The 18081-nt window shown below is 42.2% G+C and overlaps 2 protein-coding genes across 2 annotated transcripts in view; one reads left to right on the top strand and one right to left on the bottom strand.

The window, feature by feature from the left end:
- Positions 1-258: 258 nt before the first annotated feature.
- LOC119436058 (elongation factor 1-gamma) lies at positions 259-1681 on the bottom strand. The gene has a single exon (XM_037702801.2). It carries the CDS (start codon positions 1649-1651, stop codon positions 365-367), a length of 1287 nt encoding a protein of 428 aa, XP_037558729.1. The 5' UTR covers positions 1652-1681; the 3' UTR covers positions 259-364.
- A 236-nt stretch (positions 1682-1917) lies between these two features.
- Positions 1918-18081, top strand: part of LOC119436057 (pyruvate dehydrogenase phosphatase regulatory subunit, mitochondrial-like) — an 86173-nt gene continuing 70009 nt past the window's right edge. The window contains exons 1-4 of the mRNA XM_037702800.2: positions 1918-2076; positions 6768-7009; positions 8492-8622; positions 14940-15021. Coding sequence (XP_037558728.1) covers positions 2068-2076; positions 6768-7009; positions 8492-8622; positions 14940-15021 — 464 coding nt within the window. The 5' untranslated portion in view covers positions 1918-2067. The remainder of the gene's footprint in view (positions 2077-6767; positions 7010-8491; positions 8623-14939; positions 15022-18081) is intronic.

Genomic DNA, 18081 nt, shown 5'->3' with positions numbered 1-18081 from the left:
TAACCCAACAGTCAGTTCTCATAAGGTTACAGCATTAACACTAATTCACAGAATTTTTAGTGAGACACAGCCAAATTACTTTGCACACGCAGTATGCAAACCTTGTGGCTAAGCTAAATGCTGAAAAATGATGCACATTACAAAAAGGTTTGCTCAATTAGTCATACACTGCAGCAGCATTTGTTATTTCACATCAAGCTGTTGCAGAGCATGGCACAGTAAATGGGCACATGTAGGTGAGCTAAGAACACAACACAGTGAGAATTTCGACGTGGTTTATTGTGACAACTCATAAGGCAAAGGAAGGAGCTTTGAGATATCTGCAGGCAGACACAAACTCGGCATCATATGTGTTAACAGAGGCTTATTTGAAGATTTTGCCTTGGTTAAACTTCTTGCCATTGAAGTCGCCATCCCATTTGAAGTATTCATCAACAAGCTTCTTCGTTTCAGGTGTATCAGGATCCAACTTCTTCCAGTCATACGACTCGTAGTCGACTTGCCAGTCATCTGAAAGTTTGAATGCCAATTCGTGGCCCCTCCAAACCCAGATGCCAGAAATGCTGCTGTTGTTGTCTTCGCCAAAGAGGATGACACTGGCAAATGCATGCTTTCGCATCTTGTCTAAACGCTGGAACATTCCAGAAATTAGGTTGCAGCTCATGAAAACCTGAGTCAGCTCTTCAGGGTACTTGTACTCACTATACCAGATGCTGTAGTGCTCTTTGTCGAATTTCTCCCAGAAGTATGGGACAGAGACAGTTTCGCTCTCATTGGAGTAGCAGCGCTTGAAATCATCCATGTTGAAAGTTCCTTTAGGGAATACCTCAAAAGGATCTTTCTTTGGAGGCTCTGCTAAAGCCGGTTCCAAATCGTCTTCCGGCTCAGGGGCGGCCTTGGGTTTGGGCTCCTCCTTCGGCTTTGTTTCCTTCTTTTCAGCTTTTTTAGTAGCAACGGCGCCCTTTCCAGCCTTGCCTTGAACCTCCGCGTAGAGGTTGGGGTCAAACTGAGCCATCTTTTGACACAATTGGACCTCTCCCAGTACAGCCTGGAATTCGGGCTGGTGTGCAAGGGTGTCGAACCATCGGTTGACGTTTGCATATGGGGCGCGGAAGGCGGGCTCCAGCACTAGCTTGTAAAGCGGCAAGAGCGCCGTGAAAACGGCGATGTCAGCAAGAGAGATGCGCTCACCCACGAGGTAGGTCTTCGACAGTAGGTGCGCGTTGAGGTACGACAGGATTTTCTTCACATCTTCCTTGGCGCGCTCCGTAGCCTGCTTGTTGTACTGGATGGCGCCGAGGCAGGGAAACACCCACGTGCAAGCTGGCGGCAGAATTTCGCAGTCGGCGAAACTGAGAAACTGGACAATTTGAGCTTGTTCCAAGAGGTTCTTGCCACGAAGCTGGTCGTTCGATACGTAAAAGGCGATGGCATTACTCTCGGTGACGACTTGCCCATCGGACGTCTCAAAAGCCGGTACCTTGCCGAGCGGGAACTTTTCGAGAAAGCTCTGAGAGCTGTTGGTGAGACCGAATACGAAGTCTGGAGCATCGCAGCATACTTTGAGCTTGAATTGGCTGTATTTTGCAGCGATAAGAATTTTGTGGGCACGGAAATTGTCCTTCCACGTGTACAGGGTACCGGCTGCCATCTTGACCAGCGTCGAAAAGGAGCGAAACGGGCACAATGAGCTCCAAAGAAAGTTTGCTTTCCCTCTAGCGACTAGTATGTGTACTATACTGAGTACAAAGCGACAAAGAAAACTATCTTACAAACCACTAAATTATACAGAAACAAATATTTCAATTACATTTTATTTTAATATTTAATATTTAAGTTTTTGTTTGTAAGCATCTCCAAATAGCTTGCTTTGATTTCAGCAGCAGCACCATCGACATAGATTGTGTAGCGGCTGCACGCTGCGTTGTTATACCGGTTATACTCTGGGTTTGGTGGTGTCTGCTGATGTCAAATCGTCTATATGAAATAGGAACATAACATTTATGTGCAGAAGATGTGAATACCAGCATTTATATCTAAAATATTCTTGAGCTCCGGCTGACTGGCATGGCGTTAGTAAGTGTTCATAATCGCTCTACGACGGTGTGATTGCGCCATTTTTGAGCTTTTAGTTTCAGTTCTCAGCGCGCAGCAAGTTCCTTGTAGATTCCTGTTTATTGTATTAAGCATTATTAGCCTGCCCAATTTATTTGATTTTATTACCTATGGGTATCGTTCCTTAACGATAGGAGATGTCTAAGCATCGAACGCGTCCTCTGTCAGGTGCGATGCAGCTTTGTCCTGTCTATGATCTAGTGTGCACAAAGCGAAACAAGAAACGCGTGGCAGGGGGCTTGCTGACAGGTGGTAGCGTCAATTCACTTGATTTTCTTAACTCGCTTTCCTGATCGCTCGAGCCGTAGACACCAATATGACTTCGGTTTGTAATTTCTACAGGACGAACTGTGGAAGTACAGCCGCCCCCAACACAGTTGTCTAGAGCGCGGGAGCGGTGCAGAAGTCCACTTCACCTAGATGCAAAGCGATAGCGTGTCTTCTCGCATCGCGCAATCAATCGTTCACTACAGCGGCCGTCTTCGCTGCACGTAGGGCAGCGTAAATATATTTAGCGCGCACCACTACTCGCGGTGGCCTGCCTGTTCGCAACTTTAGCAGTGGCAGCGTTGCGCATTTTTTTCTTGAACGAATGGTGCGTCGATCGGCCTCAGTGAAACAGGCGACCACTGCATTTTCGTGCACAAAAAATACGCGGGAGCAAGTCGCCTGTCAATACCGTTCCAAAGCGCGAGAATTTGCGCGAACTTTGGGATATTTCGAGAAAACATATCTGCATGTATACTTTTGTAAAAAGCTGGGGAAAAAAAAAGGCTGCTAAAGAACGAGTGGGACGTAAATAACAGAACGCGGCAACCGTATGCACAAGGTTTCGTAGAAAAGGGCATATCGAGAAATTTTGCTTCAGAATCGTCGTTGCTATATTATCCGCTGTGAAGTGTCCAGAAAGTGCCCCTTCCTACAGTTCCCAAGGGCTAGACGCCCTGTTTGTATCCCCCTTTTATCCTGTTGTCCTTGCTCAGTATTGTTATGTTCCTCAAAGGCAGATGTAAAATCGAAAAAAGGGTAATGGAAGAAAGGAATGGCAAGTCGGTTCTGTGGAACTGATTTGCTATTCAGTTTAAAATAAGTTTGTAGCTTCGTGGTACATTCAGGTGAATGACAATTTTCCCATTTGTGAAGACAATAATGATTATTTTTGTCTTCAGTGCGTTTAGTTTGCTTTCGAGTTCTTGACCGCATCAGGAAACAACAAAAGCACTCCATGAACACCCAAATGCTTGCAGTCACTCTGTTGGTGTTTACTCAGTCACTTTATTGTCACAAATTGCAACATTTAATTTCACCTTTTTTCTTTTTTGCTTACATGAGTGCAAACTACGTCCTTTGGATCATCAATCACTTCACATCCAGTAGGTATAGGCAGGAACAAAATAATATGGGATCTGCGAGCGCGTGTTAAACTGCCTTCTTGCACCCTTTGACGTAGCAAGCACCTCCTGTTGAGATATGGCATTCTGCATGCTCATGCTCGTGTGCCTGTCCCTAAGCTCATTTCTTGCCAGCTTGCTGTCGGAATTGAGATGATTGCAGAAGATTATGTTAGGGGAGCACTGTTCTTTTCGGGTGGTAGGGGTGTGCAGTGCATTGCCACACGTCACAACACCTGAATGAGACACCGCTCTCGTTGCGCAATCTTCTACAATTATTGCGCTTCCAAACAGCACGCTGGAAAGAAGTGGCCATTGTGGCAGGTACATGAGCAATAACGGGCGCACATGCGTAATGCCATATCTTGACAGAAGGCGCTTGCTTCGTTAAAGGGTGCCAAGAATGCAATTTGGCACGCGCTCGCAGATCCCATATTATTTTGTCCCCACTTGTACAGTGTGGCAGAACGAACAGTTTGACAGCGCTCAGCCAGCACCACCGTGGCCAACCCTAAGTGCTGCGGGGTACAGTGCAAGCGAAATGAAGCATACCTTAAAGTCTTTTTCACACTTTACTGGGCTGCAAGTGTCATTTTTTGTTTTGTCACAAACATAGCTTTGTAGCAGCCGCAAGCGAAGCCATACAATTTTATGCATTTTAATGCAATACTCCAGCTATGCAGTTAATGCATTAATACTCCAGATATTCCTCAACTGCGACATTATTGTTTTACTAGCTAGGTGGCAAGAACGGTCTGGAGGTATGTGCAGCACAGAGAACTCGGCTCTTCTCCAAATGTACACATTTTGGCAATGTCATGATCTTGTTTGGACTGCTGCTGCACCATGTAAAGGCAATGAAAGTTGCAAATGCAACACTGCTTACTGAGAAGAAATTGTGAAGACCCAGTGACCTCCACTAAATGGCACAAACACACACGGCATCCTCACTCTATACAACTGTGCTTGGGGCTCTACTGCTGCCGTCAGACAACATGCGATTGCATGGCTTGTGTAACAGCCAGCGCCAGAGGGTTAACTACTGGGTTCAAGACAGCACCCTAGGTCGGCATGTGGCATCTGGCTACAGTGGATGTAGCTGCTGCTGCTTAAGTGGGGCAGCTGTTGACAGGGGCATATGCTGGCTCATGGTGAGCACTTGTACCCAGCTGCCAATGTTCTGCGGTGGTCATGCTAGCTATGCGCACGGCTGTATAGTGAGGCCAAATGTGTTGACATTCGATTATGCTGTGAAATGTGATGTTGCGAGATTTGACTACTAACAATCCAGTGGGAAACTTGAAAGAATCTGAATGTTTACTAAGATAAATATACAGGTTACCATTACAGAGCACACATTCGATAGGTTTTAGAAGGGTGGCCGGGATTAAATTTGCCAAAAGCCTTACTGGCACTACTATGCCAATTTAGGTAAGGTAGTAAAGGAACAGTATGCAACATTGCATTCTTAGAAGTAGGCTGTGAGTCTAGCAAGAGAATAAACAATGGTATGGTCAGCCATATGCATGGGTAGCTTGTTGACAAAGGAGTGCAAACATTGCAATATACCTTGCATCCAGACACATACAGGATGGAATTTGTCAAGTTCCAGTCAATGTTGTACTGAGCTGTGCCTACTGAAGCAGCCATCACAGTTTAATGTCAAGGCTCATTTTGTGCAGAATATGCATAGTATTGAAGGTGCAAAGCTTGCAACACCTCATGCAGGTGGTGCAATGTACGTCGGCATGTATTGTATCTATTTTTGTTTGAAGTGACGTCATGCTGCTGTTGGCTACTGAACCAGTGTTGCAATGGAGCTCTTTGAGGCCAGTTCATGAAGTTTATTAGAAACTTTATAAACTGAATAGCTCATAGCTCTCACTACAGATTGCATTTAGCTATTATTATGTTTTTCTTTTTCGTATGCTGCTCTGCCTGCCGAAATGTTGTCCGTCTAACAAGCGGGCTAGTTGATGTCATGAAGTAAAATTCATTATGCACATAGCCTGAAAGAGCAAGGGGCAAAGACCTTGTGACCCCTTTGTCATCAGTAGTTCTCTAGCACTGTAGGCATGATGCCTTCTATGTCCCTATATCTTAAAGAATGTCATGGGAGAGAACTGTAAGTGCTTTGCCTTGTGAAAACGCTTCCTAAATTATTCAGCATATTGTAAAAGTAGTCTCATTTACATTTCTCAATTGAATGTACAAACAATTTGCATTATAAAAAATAGTGCATACTGTATATACATATTTGTATGATAAAACCTGGGTATTCACACTTGAGCACTTATCATTGTATTAGTACATGATGGCAAAAAAAGCTGTAATTGAACGCTAGCTGCAATATCTTTCTGTGTGTACGTTTTTCAACTAAGAAATTAATGCATAAATTGAATGCTAGGCTATTGTACTCAAAGCTTTAGTGGGGTGAACTAGGCAGCTGTGTCTTTTGTTTCTTCATATTTGGCAGACTATAAATGTAAAAAAACCCTGAACATTTAATTTAGATGTGTTTAGTCCAGTCTCATACGATTTTATTCTGAATATGGCACATTATGGATGAGAATTGTGATTATATTTGTTAACATGCAACACACTATGCATTTTAAGCATTTATGGAATTGATAACAATAACAAGTGATAAAGTGGTGCTGCATTAGCTATCATAAAATTAGTGGCAAGATAGTTTACAGGTAAAATATCAGACACTCCAGTCTCCACTGCCACGCACTGATATTTATGATAACCTCTTGCAGAAAATGCTTGAATATATATATCGCAAAATATTTTTCGCCTTTGACAGAACTTGAGCCAATGCATCTTGTAATTAAGGTTATTATACCCACAAGCTTTAGGTGCACTTAGGTAATGGACAGCCATTTCTCTTGCCTGTAAGGCCATTTCTGTGTAATGTTTTCTGGAAAATTCGGCTAGCGTTACAGAGGAATGTTGGTATATATGGTTGTTTGCTGCCCTCAAAGTGCAAAAGATACCAGGACACACAAACTTCCAAAATCATCATTTGTCTGACCTGTTATGGATTATTTGAAATTTCTTGAAACAAAACTTACGCTTTGTAGCACAACTAATTGTTTCATCCGAATTTCATAGCTGCAGGCTTCTGTGGTTTAGTGAATAGTGTAGTAGACTGCTAGTACACCTCGCTATATGCAGCTCGAGGTAATATTCACCCATTTTCACAGTATTTGTGCCTTGTGCTGTTTTTGGAAGACACTGCACTTCTTACTTGTGCAGGTCAGATCACCAAGGCTGCCGCTGTGGCTGACGGACCTTTGCCGACCCAAACAGCACGGTCCTTTCACTAGCTTGCGGCTTGTGAGTGCTGGGCAGGCTACTGAGAAGATAACCTGTCCCTTGGACCTGCCTAGTGAAGCTCGTGTGGTCATCTGTGGAGGTGGTGTTGTAGGCTGCTCAGTGGCATATCATTTGGCACGAGACCATGGCCTTACTGATGTTGTTGTCCTTGAGAAAGGAGTGTAAGCATAATTTTATCATTTTACTCTGACTATAAAAATTAAATTTTATCAATAGCCTTGAACCTCAAAACAAAGCTTTCATAAATCTTTCAACCTATATATTCAATAACTGTGCTCTGGTTTTGTCAATCTGAGAAAAAAGATCTTACTTTCTTTGTATTTATTTATTTAATTCCCTACTCTCAGTGTCATGTTGGGCTAGCCTCCTTCTGGAAATAGCAGTGTCTAGAAGCAAGATCAAGATATGAATGCATTGAAAGGTGATTAGTTCGCTCAAAACACTGACTGTGCTGAAGTTCGTACTTGGACTTGTGACCACCTTTGCACAAGTTCATGCACCTTTGGGCGCATGAACTTGTGATACATGGTAAACACACTGGGTTCTTTTGGCAGTATTGATATGAGAGAAAACACAGATAGGTGATAATTCAAGTTGAGATTAACAAGAATTGGAGCTAAGCAGGGTATTTAATGCACAAAACAGATAATTGTTGGTCTACTGGTTGGGTGCCAAGGGGAGAGAGAAATGCACGAGTTTGCCAAAAGATTATATGAGATAAAAAAAAAATTGCAGGCATGGCATAAAATAGGTTTAGCTGAGACAGAGCTGAGGTAATTGGAAATCTCTGAATGAGTTTCTCATCCTGCAGTGCGGCCTAAATTTGCTGTTGCTACTACTACTACTGATGATGATGGTGAAGATAATTCAGCAAAATTTTTTGGAATACTCAATGAAATAACATTGCCTATGGTTAATATGCTAAATACGGTGAATGGCCACCAGGTATAGCAGGCAGTCACTGCCTGTTCCCTTGTTCCTGCAATGTTTCGTTGTACTAACTTGTTGCTTGCAGCCAAACCCAGAAGAAAACTAATATGCATACTTTATTTGTCATGCTGCTTTATCAGCATGCCTTAGGGAAAAAATAATAAGTAATTTTTAATGAGAGGCTGACGGGAGGCAAGAAAATTGTTTATGACCCTGAACTTATTCAGAGAGGGAAGGAATGGGAAACCAGAAAGCTGCTCATCTTGTCAGCTTATGTATTTCATTCCTCCGTTGGTATTGTGGGAGAGGGAACAGTTAAGCAACCATTGTGTAAATACGCTGAAGGCAGAATTAAACAAAATGTCGTGTGACAGAGATTTATGCACATCTATAGATTGTGTTACTTTTTATGTGTTAAATGTATTCATGTGACAAATTTTATCAGGCTCCAGCAGGCATATCTAGTTGATCTGTCAGTCTGCCTACTTTGATCTGTTTGACCTGTGCTAGCTGATTTGTCTGTTTTGTTTAAAAGCATTGACTTAGTGTTGACATATTTTTATTGGCAGCATCTCTCTCATTGTGTCCCCTTTTCACATCTATTACTGTTTCAAAATGTTTCATCTTTGGGATGTCTTTTTGTTGCCAGTATATATTGTGCATAACATGGACTTACAGTCTAGAATTTCCTCTACTTTTCAATCTTGTTCTAGAATTGGAGGTGGTTCAACAAAGCATGGTGCTGGGCTCCTGGGGCAGCTGAAGGCCACTACAATCGAATGCAGAGTTTCCAAATACAGCATTCAGCTGTACAAGGACTTTGAAAGCAGAGGCTTTGACACAGGTATATGCCTTGAGCTTGTTTCTTGCCTTATATGTAGACAGTATCAAATTAAATCGCTCATAACATTTTAATATTTAACCCCATATTTCTCCAAAGATTTATTGATAACCTAAATGACCAGTTTACCTTTGTGGTTGTCTGAATGTTGAATTTTGACACTGTAAACAAACATTATATCAGTTGTTTGTTTGACTCTCTCTAATTATTAAAAATAGTGTATTTCATATGAAATACTTAATTAACTGTTTAATTTGTAACTCTAACGCACATGCAACTGTAGAATTGAAGCTGGTCAGTACTCAAGGCATCTCCACTTGCAGTAGGAATTCCGACAATGGCACCAGTTTCTAAATACGTTAACTAGACTTTTTGCGTAATTAAAATGCACTGATAAGCCCCGACAAAACCCCATACATTGCTATGGAAGGAAAACTCGCTTAGTTTGTGGGGATCGAGGTGCCTTCCCGCGCCTCATCCTCCAGCTCACGCATTGTGCTTAGCTTGATCTGTGGAAACCATTGCCGCAATGGCAACGTGGCGGACATGGCTAGCGAGCCCGAGCTAATTTACCGTGCAAACCGTGCTTCTCCCTCCCGGTGACGAGTCACCGCGTGAGCATGCGTCACCGGGTCATGCCCTGATTGGCCTGCTGAGTGGCGGCACCTGGGCACCCTCTCCACCCGAGCTTTCCTCCGGCTAAGCACTCCATCGCTGCTGCAGATGCTCACAGGCCCGCAACAAGTTATGTGGGACCTTTGCTTCCGCAACTTCTCGTTGTCGCGCTTGGTGGACCGCTACCCGGTTAGCCCTAGCACAGCAGGCGCCCATACTTGAACGGTCTTGTGGTGAGCCTTTGCCCGTAAGTGCTGTGACTGTCGCACCTGTGCAGCATCTCCACAAGTTCAAACTCGAAAGCATGCCGCTTGGGGTTAATGTGCCTCTGATGCGCCCAGAGTGGTTACTAAAAGCTTGAAAACACAAGAAATTCAGCAGATGGTGCTACTGCTTCCCGAGGCGTGAAACTGTTTTATTTAAATTTATTTCTATCTTTTAGGGGCCGACGCTCCTTCCCCCCATGAAGCTATTTGTTCTCGCTTGTTTCATGTGTCATGCTGAAGCAGCTTTTAAACATGTGAGTTCTCTTCACCTCATGCTGATTTAGTCGTGCTTCAAGAGCAAGAAACAAAAATGTGCTACAGACTACTTCAAGCAAAAGAAAAAAGATTTCAATTCATTCATTTTGCTGCCGTTTGTTAATTTGACCGTTCGGATAATTCGACCAAATACTGCGATCCCGCAAAAGTCGTATTAATAGGAGTTAACTGTATTCTCAAAATCACAAATGAAATGCATTAGTGTTTGATGTAGCTTTGTCCCACATTGCACAGGAAAGTCTTTGTGGGATAATCATAATCAGCCTGCCAGTATATTTTCCAACAAGTTTGTGGATGGTCATTTTGTAACAGGTGCTAGTGGGAGGATCTCTACATAGTGGATACGGCTTGAGCATGCAGACTGGCTTCAATTTTGCAACTGCAATATGTGCATAAGGGAATTGATCCAAAATTTAATGAGTAAAAATTGGTAAGTAATGCTTTTACTGGCGACTGCCGCACAAATTCTTATGCCCGACGCTGCTATGACTATTGGGCAGCAAAATTCATATTTTTTGTCTCAAATTCCCTGTTCTCAGCACATGCAGACAGTCATTGTTGAAATTATTGCTGGTTGCTACAGTTGGCAGGAGTTGAAATACCATTATAAAATTTCAATATGCATGGTACTGGGCCCTCCCTCTAAATTTTGCATTGGTGGAAATGTCGAACAATCAAGGAGGGGGAGAGTGAGATGTATGTTTTTGCTGTGACGAACATTCTGTAGTTGGCACTTTTTATGCTGAACTTGCATGTTTCAAATTATTACTAGTCGTAGTTCTATCCCCTTGTAAATGTTATCTTGAAGTACCCAAGCACTGTGTACTACCTATATTAAACTGCATCTGCTGGGGAAACTCAAGATATTAAACAGCGTGATGCACCCTGCCCCTGTAGGATGGGCTTTTTTTGAAGCACTTCTTTCTCGTGTTGCCCTGATGAATCACGACCATTTCTTATACATGAGACTTGCATTAGAGGGACTCCACGGCTAGTCTATCAGAGTGTCATGGCTTAATTACGGTGCAATGAGTGATGCCTTATTTGACTAGAGTGGCAAGATGGGCTTGTTGGTTCATCATGAAGGCAGTATTTCAGCGCTTAGTAAGGATGAGGACAAAGAAGGAGACATACGAGCGCCTGTGTGTTTGTACGTCTCCTTCTTTGTCCTCGTCCTTACTAAGCGCTGAAATACTGCCTTATTTGAGTGATACCTAGCTGTCGTGTCTTTATGGACAACACAAGCTCATTTCGTAGCTGCAGTGCTTTGTTTTTGTTTAGATGCCTTCTTTGTAGTGCTGTGGCTGGTGATAACTGTGGAATCACTGCATGCATAGCGTTTCCATTGGTACATGTAGCGTGGTGGTGTGTGTGGCGAACATTATATGCAGGAAATGGTCTCTGTGATTTGTTGCTGGTACACCTGGTTATTGTGGACTGGTCTGCCACATATCACACTTATGTTGCACATGGTCAAGTTGTGGGAAGGCAGTAATTTGGACTGGTTGGCAATGAAACACCGTTACACACTCTAAGGACAACCCTGTCATGGCTACCTTTCAAGCTTTTGTGGCTGTTATGATGGAAACAAATTCTAAGTAAGCTTACGAGATAACTTGAAGAAAAATTGTGCCCCAAATATCGCAGTTTGTGCATGGAATCAATCACCATGATCATTGTCTGCAATGACTAAAGATAGGTGGATTTCAATGTGTGAATGTTTTTGTTGGAGACTTCTGTTTTTGTTGGGCCTACCTGTCTTTCTCCGTGTTATATTTCTTTGTGTGACTATTACCAAAGGATAGCAGTACGAAAGTCAGGAGTCAGTTGAGCCCCGTCGAGTTGTTCGGCTAGCCTGCATGCTACCTCGAATGTCAACATTCCTTCTTTCCAATTTTTGTGGCGTCGTTGTGTGGGTCGAGTGCCTATTCGTGAGTTCATTTTCCACAAGCAATGGTCGCTGCAAGTGTGAAGAAGAGAATCAACTTGGACTTTGCAATGAAGTTGGAAGTGATCCAGCTATTTTTTGCAGGTAAATAAAGTGTGCTTGCTTTTTTTTCTCCCGAGTTGTATGCAGTAACTTAGTGGCCTTCGGACGCGCCAATTGGTAAGCTGCCGTTTGCCTGAGGGCTTATTATTTTATGTATCGAATTACCTATATATCAAACTTTTTTGTGATCCCCTTCCAATTCGATATATCGGGGCTCGACTGTACTGTAGCAGCTCTTGAAATGCCTAAGTACACTTTGCCGCTTTGTGTGGCTTACATGTGACATTTAGAATTGTGTATACTAGTATTTATACAGGGTGTCCCAACTATCATGCACCAAAATTTAAAAACAAAGCAATTGCCTTACTCTAAGAAAACCTAGTGCATATTGTTTCCATTACAGTGGAGTAGCCGCCAGTAATTTTTTTGTTACTCAGATTTAATGAGATAATTGTAATTAATTATCTACTTGAGAAGTACTGTCCTAATTATCAAAGTGTTTATGAGAAAATTGTAGAGCAGCATGAAAAACTCCCGATACAGCTTTCTGTTGCTCAATACATAAAAGTGCTCCATAAAAGTGCTTTTCCAAGTGTGAAAGAAGCCCACGAATACACGCAGAATTGTCGCGTGACTGGCCGCTCGAGGCACTTTGCGTGTATTCGTGGGCTTCTTTCACACTCGGAAAAACACTTTTATGTCGCATGCATTGAGCAACGAAGAGCTGTATCGGGAGTTTTTCATGTCGCTCTATAATTAATTAGACTGATTATGTAATTAGGCGGAATGCAAAAATACACTGAGTATCTCCAAGCGACGGCAAACAACATTACCTTGGTTCTGTCCAGCTACTTGCCATTTGCATATTATTTAAATCTTGGGGCATGATATTTGGGACACTCTGTATAGTACATGCTGGACCAAGGTACAGATTGCAGCATTCAAATGTGTTAGTAATATTTTATAGAATAAACTTTATTCGACAGGGTCCTGAAGAAATTTTGTTGGAGCTACAATGTGCCAAAAAAAACACAGTAACATGATTTGAAAGTTTGAAAGTGAACTTGTATGTGTGCCCAGTTGAATGTGTGAGGGGTGGTGCATTTGGTTGAATATGCACTAATATACAGGGTGTCCCACGCAATTTGCACCGAACTTTAAAAATATGCAAATGCCACGTTGTTGGACAGAACCAAGGTAATGTTTGCCATCGCTTGGAGATACTCGAATCATTTTTTGCATTCTGCTTAATTACGTAATTAGTCTTAATTAATTAACCAACTTCTCAAATATTACAATGAGATGAAAAGTGTCGATGAGAAAATTGTAGAGCAACATGAAAAACTCCCGATACAGCTTTCTGTAATTGCTCAATACGTGCAACATAAAGGTGTTCTTCCGAGCATGAAAGAAGCCTGCGAATACATGCCAAGTGCCTCGAGCGGCATTCGCGCGGCAATTTTGCGTGTATTCGCGGGCTTCTTTCTGGCTCGGAAAAACACTTTTAAGTAGCATGTATTGAGCAACAGAAAGCTGTATAGGGAGTTCATGTTGCTCCACAATTTTCTCATTGACATTTTTTGTCTAATTGTAATATTTGAGAAGTTAATTAAGACTAATTATGTAGTTAGGCAGAATGCAAAAAATAATCTGACTGTATTTAAGCGATGGCAAACATAAGCTTGTTTCTGTCCAGTTATGTGGCATTTGCATATTTTCAAAGTTTGGTGCAAGTTATATGGTGCCCTTACACTTTTTTTCTGGTGGACCAAAAAAAAAGATATCGAATAAGGCATTATGTGAAAATGATGTATCCTGAAGAATGATCAGCTCAGCTGTTGGATTATCTAAGAAGATGAGGTATTATATATATATATATATATATATATATATATATATATATATAATGACCTTTAGTAGGGTAGTCAGTACTGTGCTTAATGAAATACAGGTGGCTGCTAAGCACGAGGTCGCGGGATCAAATCCTGGCCACGGCGGCCACATTTCGATGGGGGCGAAATGTGAAAACACCCGTGTACTTAGATTTAGATGCACGTTAAAAAACCCCGGGTGGTCCAAATTATTCAGGAGTCTCCCACTACAGCGTGCCTCATAATCAGATCATGGTTTTGGCACATAAAACCCCATAATCTAAATCTTAAATACAGGCGGGCCTCAGTTCTAAGCCAATACTGAAACTTTGATGGTCAGAAAAATACATATTCCTTGAAATTAGACCCATCAGAGAGAAACATCAACAAAAAGCAAAATGAAGATGCTTTCAGTCTCATCTGAGACAGTAGTAATGAGCCCTTTGCATGGTTGCATGGCATCAAATGCTTACACTCATTAGACATCCATCACCTGGTTCGTTTTTACCCTTTCTTTCCTACAATACACTACCCATAGTAATATTGAAATTCAACACTTCTGAAACATGTTTGAAACATGTTTGAAATTGACCAACTTCTAAAGAGGTTATGAGATCTCTTCGGTGGAAACACACTTCTGTGGGGCCGCACCCACCAAGTCCAGCGTGCCTTTTGACTTAGTGAGGCATGCTTGTTGAACCCCTTATGAGTTAACTGGTGCTCTCCTTCAGTCAGCTGGATGGAGTAGTGCTTTTGGAGATTTGTTAATGCTGACTTTAAGTGGCTTCAGCCGACATCCTAAAGCCTTGCATCACATATTGCATTTCACTCCTTGAATTGCATTACTGAATCTAGGCTGGTTCCAGAGCTTCCTATTCCAGATCGAGTTAAAAAGAAAAAAAGCAGCAGCAGTTTCATACCTAGTAGCAGCCATGGTATATTTTTTTCCTCTTTCCTTTTCCTTGTTAGGGTGTGTTTTGGTCAGTCAATGCGGGCACAGTAACCACCACCAGCATGTCTTGTGCTCTATTATTATTATTATTATTATTATTATTATTATTATTATTATTATTATTATTATTATTATTATTATTATTATTATTGCCTCTTCTCCACTCTTGCCAAAAGCCATGCATCAATATCCTTCAATTAATAACATTAAAATTTTTCAAATGCTTTTCTTTATTTAACTGACTCTTGAAATTTTTAGTTTATTTCTATGTAAATTCTTTTCAAGGAATGCTTTATATTGCATTTGGCAAGGTAGTTGTACGGCAGCATTGTTTTGTTTTTGATCTTCAGGATGGAACCAGTGTGGAAGTCTTCTTCTTGCTCGCACAAAAGACCGTCTCTTTTACTTCAGGAGACTAGCAGCAATGGCAGCGTAAGTAGAAAATTTACTGCAAAAAATGCAATAATGGGCTGTTGTCTTGATTTTGCATAACAAGTGGCAACATTGACCTATTGTAGTGGTTGACTGGGATAAATGGCACCCATCCTCGTCCTGTTTACAAGTGTTTTTGCTTGCCTTTTGCGCTGTTGACTTACTAAGGCAACATTTAATCAGTCATATTTTCATTCAATCATATTTTGTGAGCATGTGCGTCAGTGTTTCTAATTTTACAGTTCTTCAGTAAATCAGGCGCTACACAGCTACTTAGCTCTCAATGCTTGTTATTAAATCATGCACTACATTATTCATTATTGCCCTGTGGCTGTGTGGTAAAAAGTGCTGAAGTGAGCAAATGTGGATTTAAGCAGAGGGGGTGGGGAGAATACCTTAGTGCTTTATGAATTTATTATGGTATTGGAAATGTTGGCAATAATTACGTCACTGGCTTCTTGATAATGTTAAACTGTTGTTTGAATGAGTAGATGTAAAAAATATCTTGACAACCCAATGTTTGCAGCTATGGCCACAAAAAAAATTAAGTGATGCAGACTTATTAGTTGCTTATTAACTCCTTTTCACACAGATATGGCTCATTTCTGTGTAGGTTTGGTTTTTTTGCCGAGTTTTCTCTATTTTGCCTTCATAATCATCATCAGCCTGTTTTTATATCCACTGCAGGATGAAGGCCTCCCCCAGCGATCACAATTACCCCTGTCTTGGGCACGCTGATTGCAATTTGCACCTGCAAATTTCCTAATTTCATCACCCCCACCTAATTTTCTGCCGTCCTCCAGTGCGCTTCCCTTCTCTTGGCACCCATTCTGCATCTCTAATGGACCACCAGTTATCTGCCCTACGCATTACATGGCCTGCCCAGCTCCATTTTTTTTCTCTTAACCCTTTCAGACTCTGTGTGCACAATTGTATACACCAAGATTGTGCATCAACAGCAAAAGCAATGATGAAAGTAATGATATTTAAAATGTGTCGCATATATCTTGAAACACTTATGATTGGAACTGTGCTGAAATTTTGGTTAACATGTGCGAAATGTTTTAGTAAAATCAGTGGGAAGGTAAACAGTTGTGTGTTTTTACTCGGTGTGAGTATGTCGTTTCAAGTAGCACTTCTTTCATTGCTTTTCACAATGTCATGCACCAGGCATAATATTCAAGCGCCTGGATAAGTATTCTTGAAGCTTTTCAATACACGAAATAGTTGATGTTCTCATATTTGATGTTCCTGTAGTGAGTTTTTGCGTGGAGTCCACGTTCTGTAAACTTGGCAAAACTTGCTAAAGAATTGAAAATTCTTAATCTTTTCTCCAGCTGTACACTATCTACAATTCTGAAGATGCAAAAAAATGTCGTGAAAGTAAGTTTTCAATCAACAGGATGAAGCGGCGTCTGAGCGTCTGAAAGGGTTGTCAGCTAGAATATCGGCTATCCCTCTTTGCTCTCTGATCGTCACCGCTCTCTTCCTGTCTCGCAACGTTACGCGTAACATTTTTCGTTTCATTGCTCTTTGCGTGGTCCTTAACTTGTCCTTCAGCTTCTTTGTTAGCCTCAAGTTTCTGCCTGATATGTTATGATAATACACTTTTCTTTTCAACGACAGTAGTTAAGCTCCCTTTATCACTCACTTCTTACTCTGCTTCCTTGTCATTGCTGCTTAATTAAGTTACATTCAATAACGTTTCAATTAATCATTTTGGGGTATGTGTTGCATTGAAATATTGAAACCGGTCAGTACTAAAGCCACTACCATTTGGTAAAGATCTTGGGACAAACATGAGGCATTTTGGTATCCATCCCCAAAGTATGCAGCACAGCAGATTGGCATTCTATGTATTATTTTTTCCAACAATCTTCCTTCTGCCAACCACTGCGGAAGCTGAGTGGCCATGGCATTGCACTGCTTAGTATGAGATCGTTAGTTCGATCCCAGCCATGGCGGCTGCACTCTGATAAGGTGGAATGCAAAAACATGTGGGCAGCTTACACTAGTGGTGCAAGGCTGGAGTAAACAGCAGAGCTGGTGATTGACCTAGCTTCTTCCAGGTTTTAGTAGGCTTGGCTAAGTTTTGCTAGGAAATGCTGAGTGCTGCTAGGCACGGTATTCCGAATCGGCTCACCGCCGCCGTGCAGATTCTCGCTTTGCTGCGCGACGTGCTTCAGGATGACCGGCTTCTTCTTCGGGTGTCCGGATCTTCTTTGATCGTCCGATGTCAAGGCTACATGTACTCGCCACAGAGTGAACGAGTGTTCTGCCGCTGTCGCGGCGGTTCCGAGCTTTATCTCCCCGGTGGCGTCCCGGCCAAGCTGCGCTCTGCCACACTTGCCAGGGCGTGGCTGGTCAAAACCTGCCAAGCCGCCACCAGAGGACATCGCGTGCATTCGGTGCGAACGCGGGGAAACGCTAATGGCGTCGGCAGCAGCTCTGCGCGTTGCTTCGTTGGTGCTGCTACAATTTCTTTCTGTCTCTTTCTCTCGCTCTCATTTTCTCTTTCTCTCTTCCGAGCATAGTGCACGCTGTGCGCATGCTCTCTTTCTCTCTCCTTAACTTCCCATGTCAAGGCAACATGTGCACGGCACGGAGAGGAGGTGAAGCACACGTTGCTCCGCGAGGTGGTTGCTAGGCAACACGCGGTGACATCATCGCCAGGAGTAGTTTTTGTTCGCACTACGCGGTGCAACCAAGAGCTTAAACAACTCTGCTGTTGAAACTCTTGTCTACCTTGCATTGGGTGCACATTAAAAACCCTAGTTAGTTAAAATTAGTTTTTGGTCCCCCACTATAGTGTTTTAGTCTTGCTTGTGCACCAGCTCACAAAACTGTGTGGAAAACCATTGTGTTTTATGTTACATTTTGGGGATGAGCGTTTTGAAACTGGTTGGCATCTCATGATTACTAATAAATGAACACATCCTCGGCATCGTTTGGCTTCAGCTGTGCAATTCTGGTGCTAGTCCAAAAGTTAGAAGTTAGTTCATTTGTAAAGACTTGTTAATTAGGCTGGTTAATATGTGTATTATGTCCACTTTTGGACCT

This window comes from Dermacentor silvarum, chromosome 1 (assembly GCF_013339745.2).
Source record: "Dermacentor silvarum isolate Dsil-2018 chromosome 1, BIME_Dsil_1.4, whole genome shotgun sequence".
Classification (NCBI taxonomy): domain Eukaryota; kingdom Metazoa; phylum Arthropoda; class Arachnida; order Ixodida; family Ixodidae; genus Dermacentor; species Dermacentor silvarum.
Note: the sequence above shows the minus strand (reverse complement) of the source record. Positions and strands in the feature narration are given on the sequence as shown.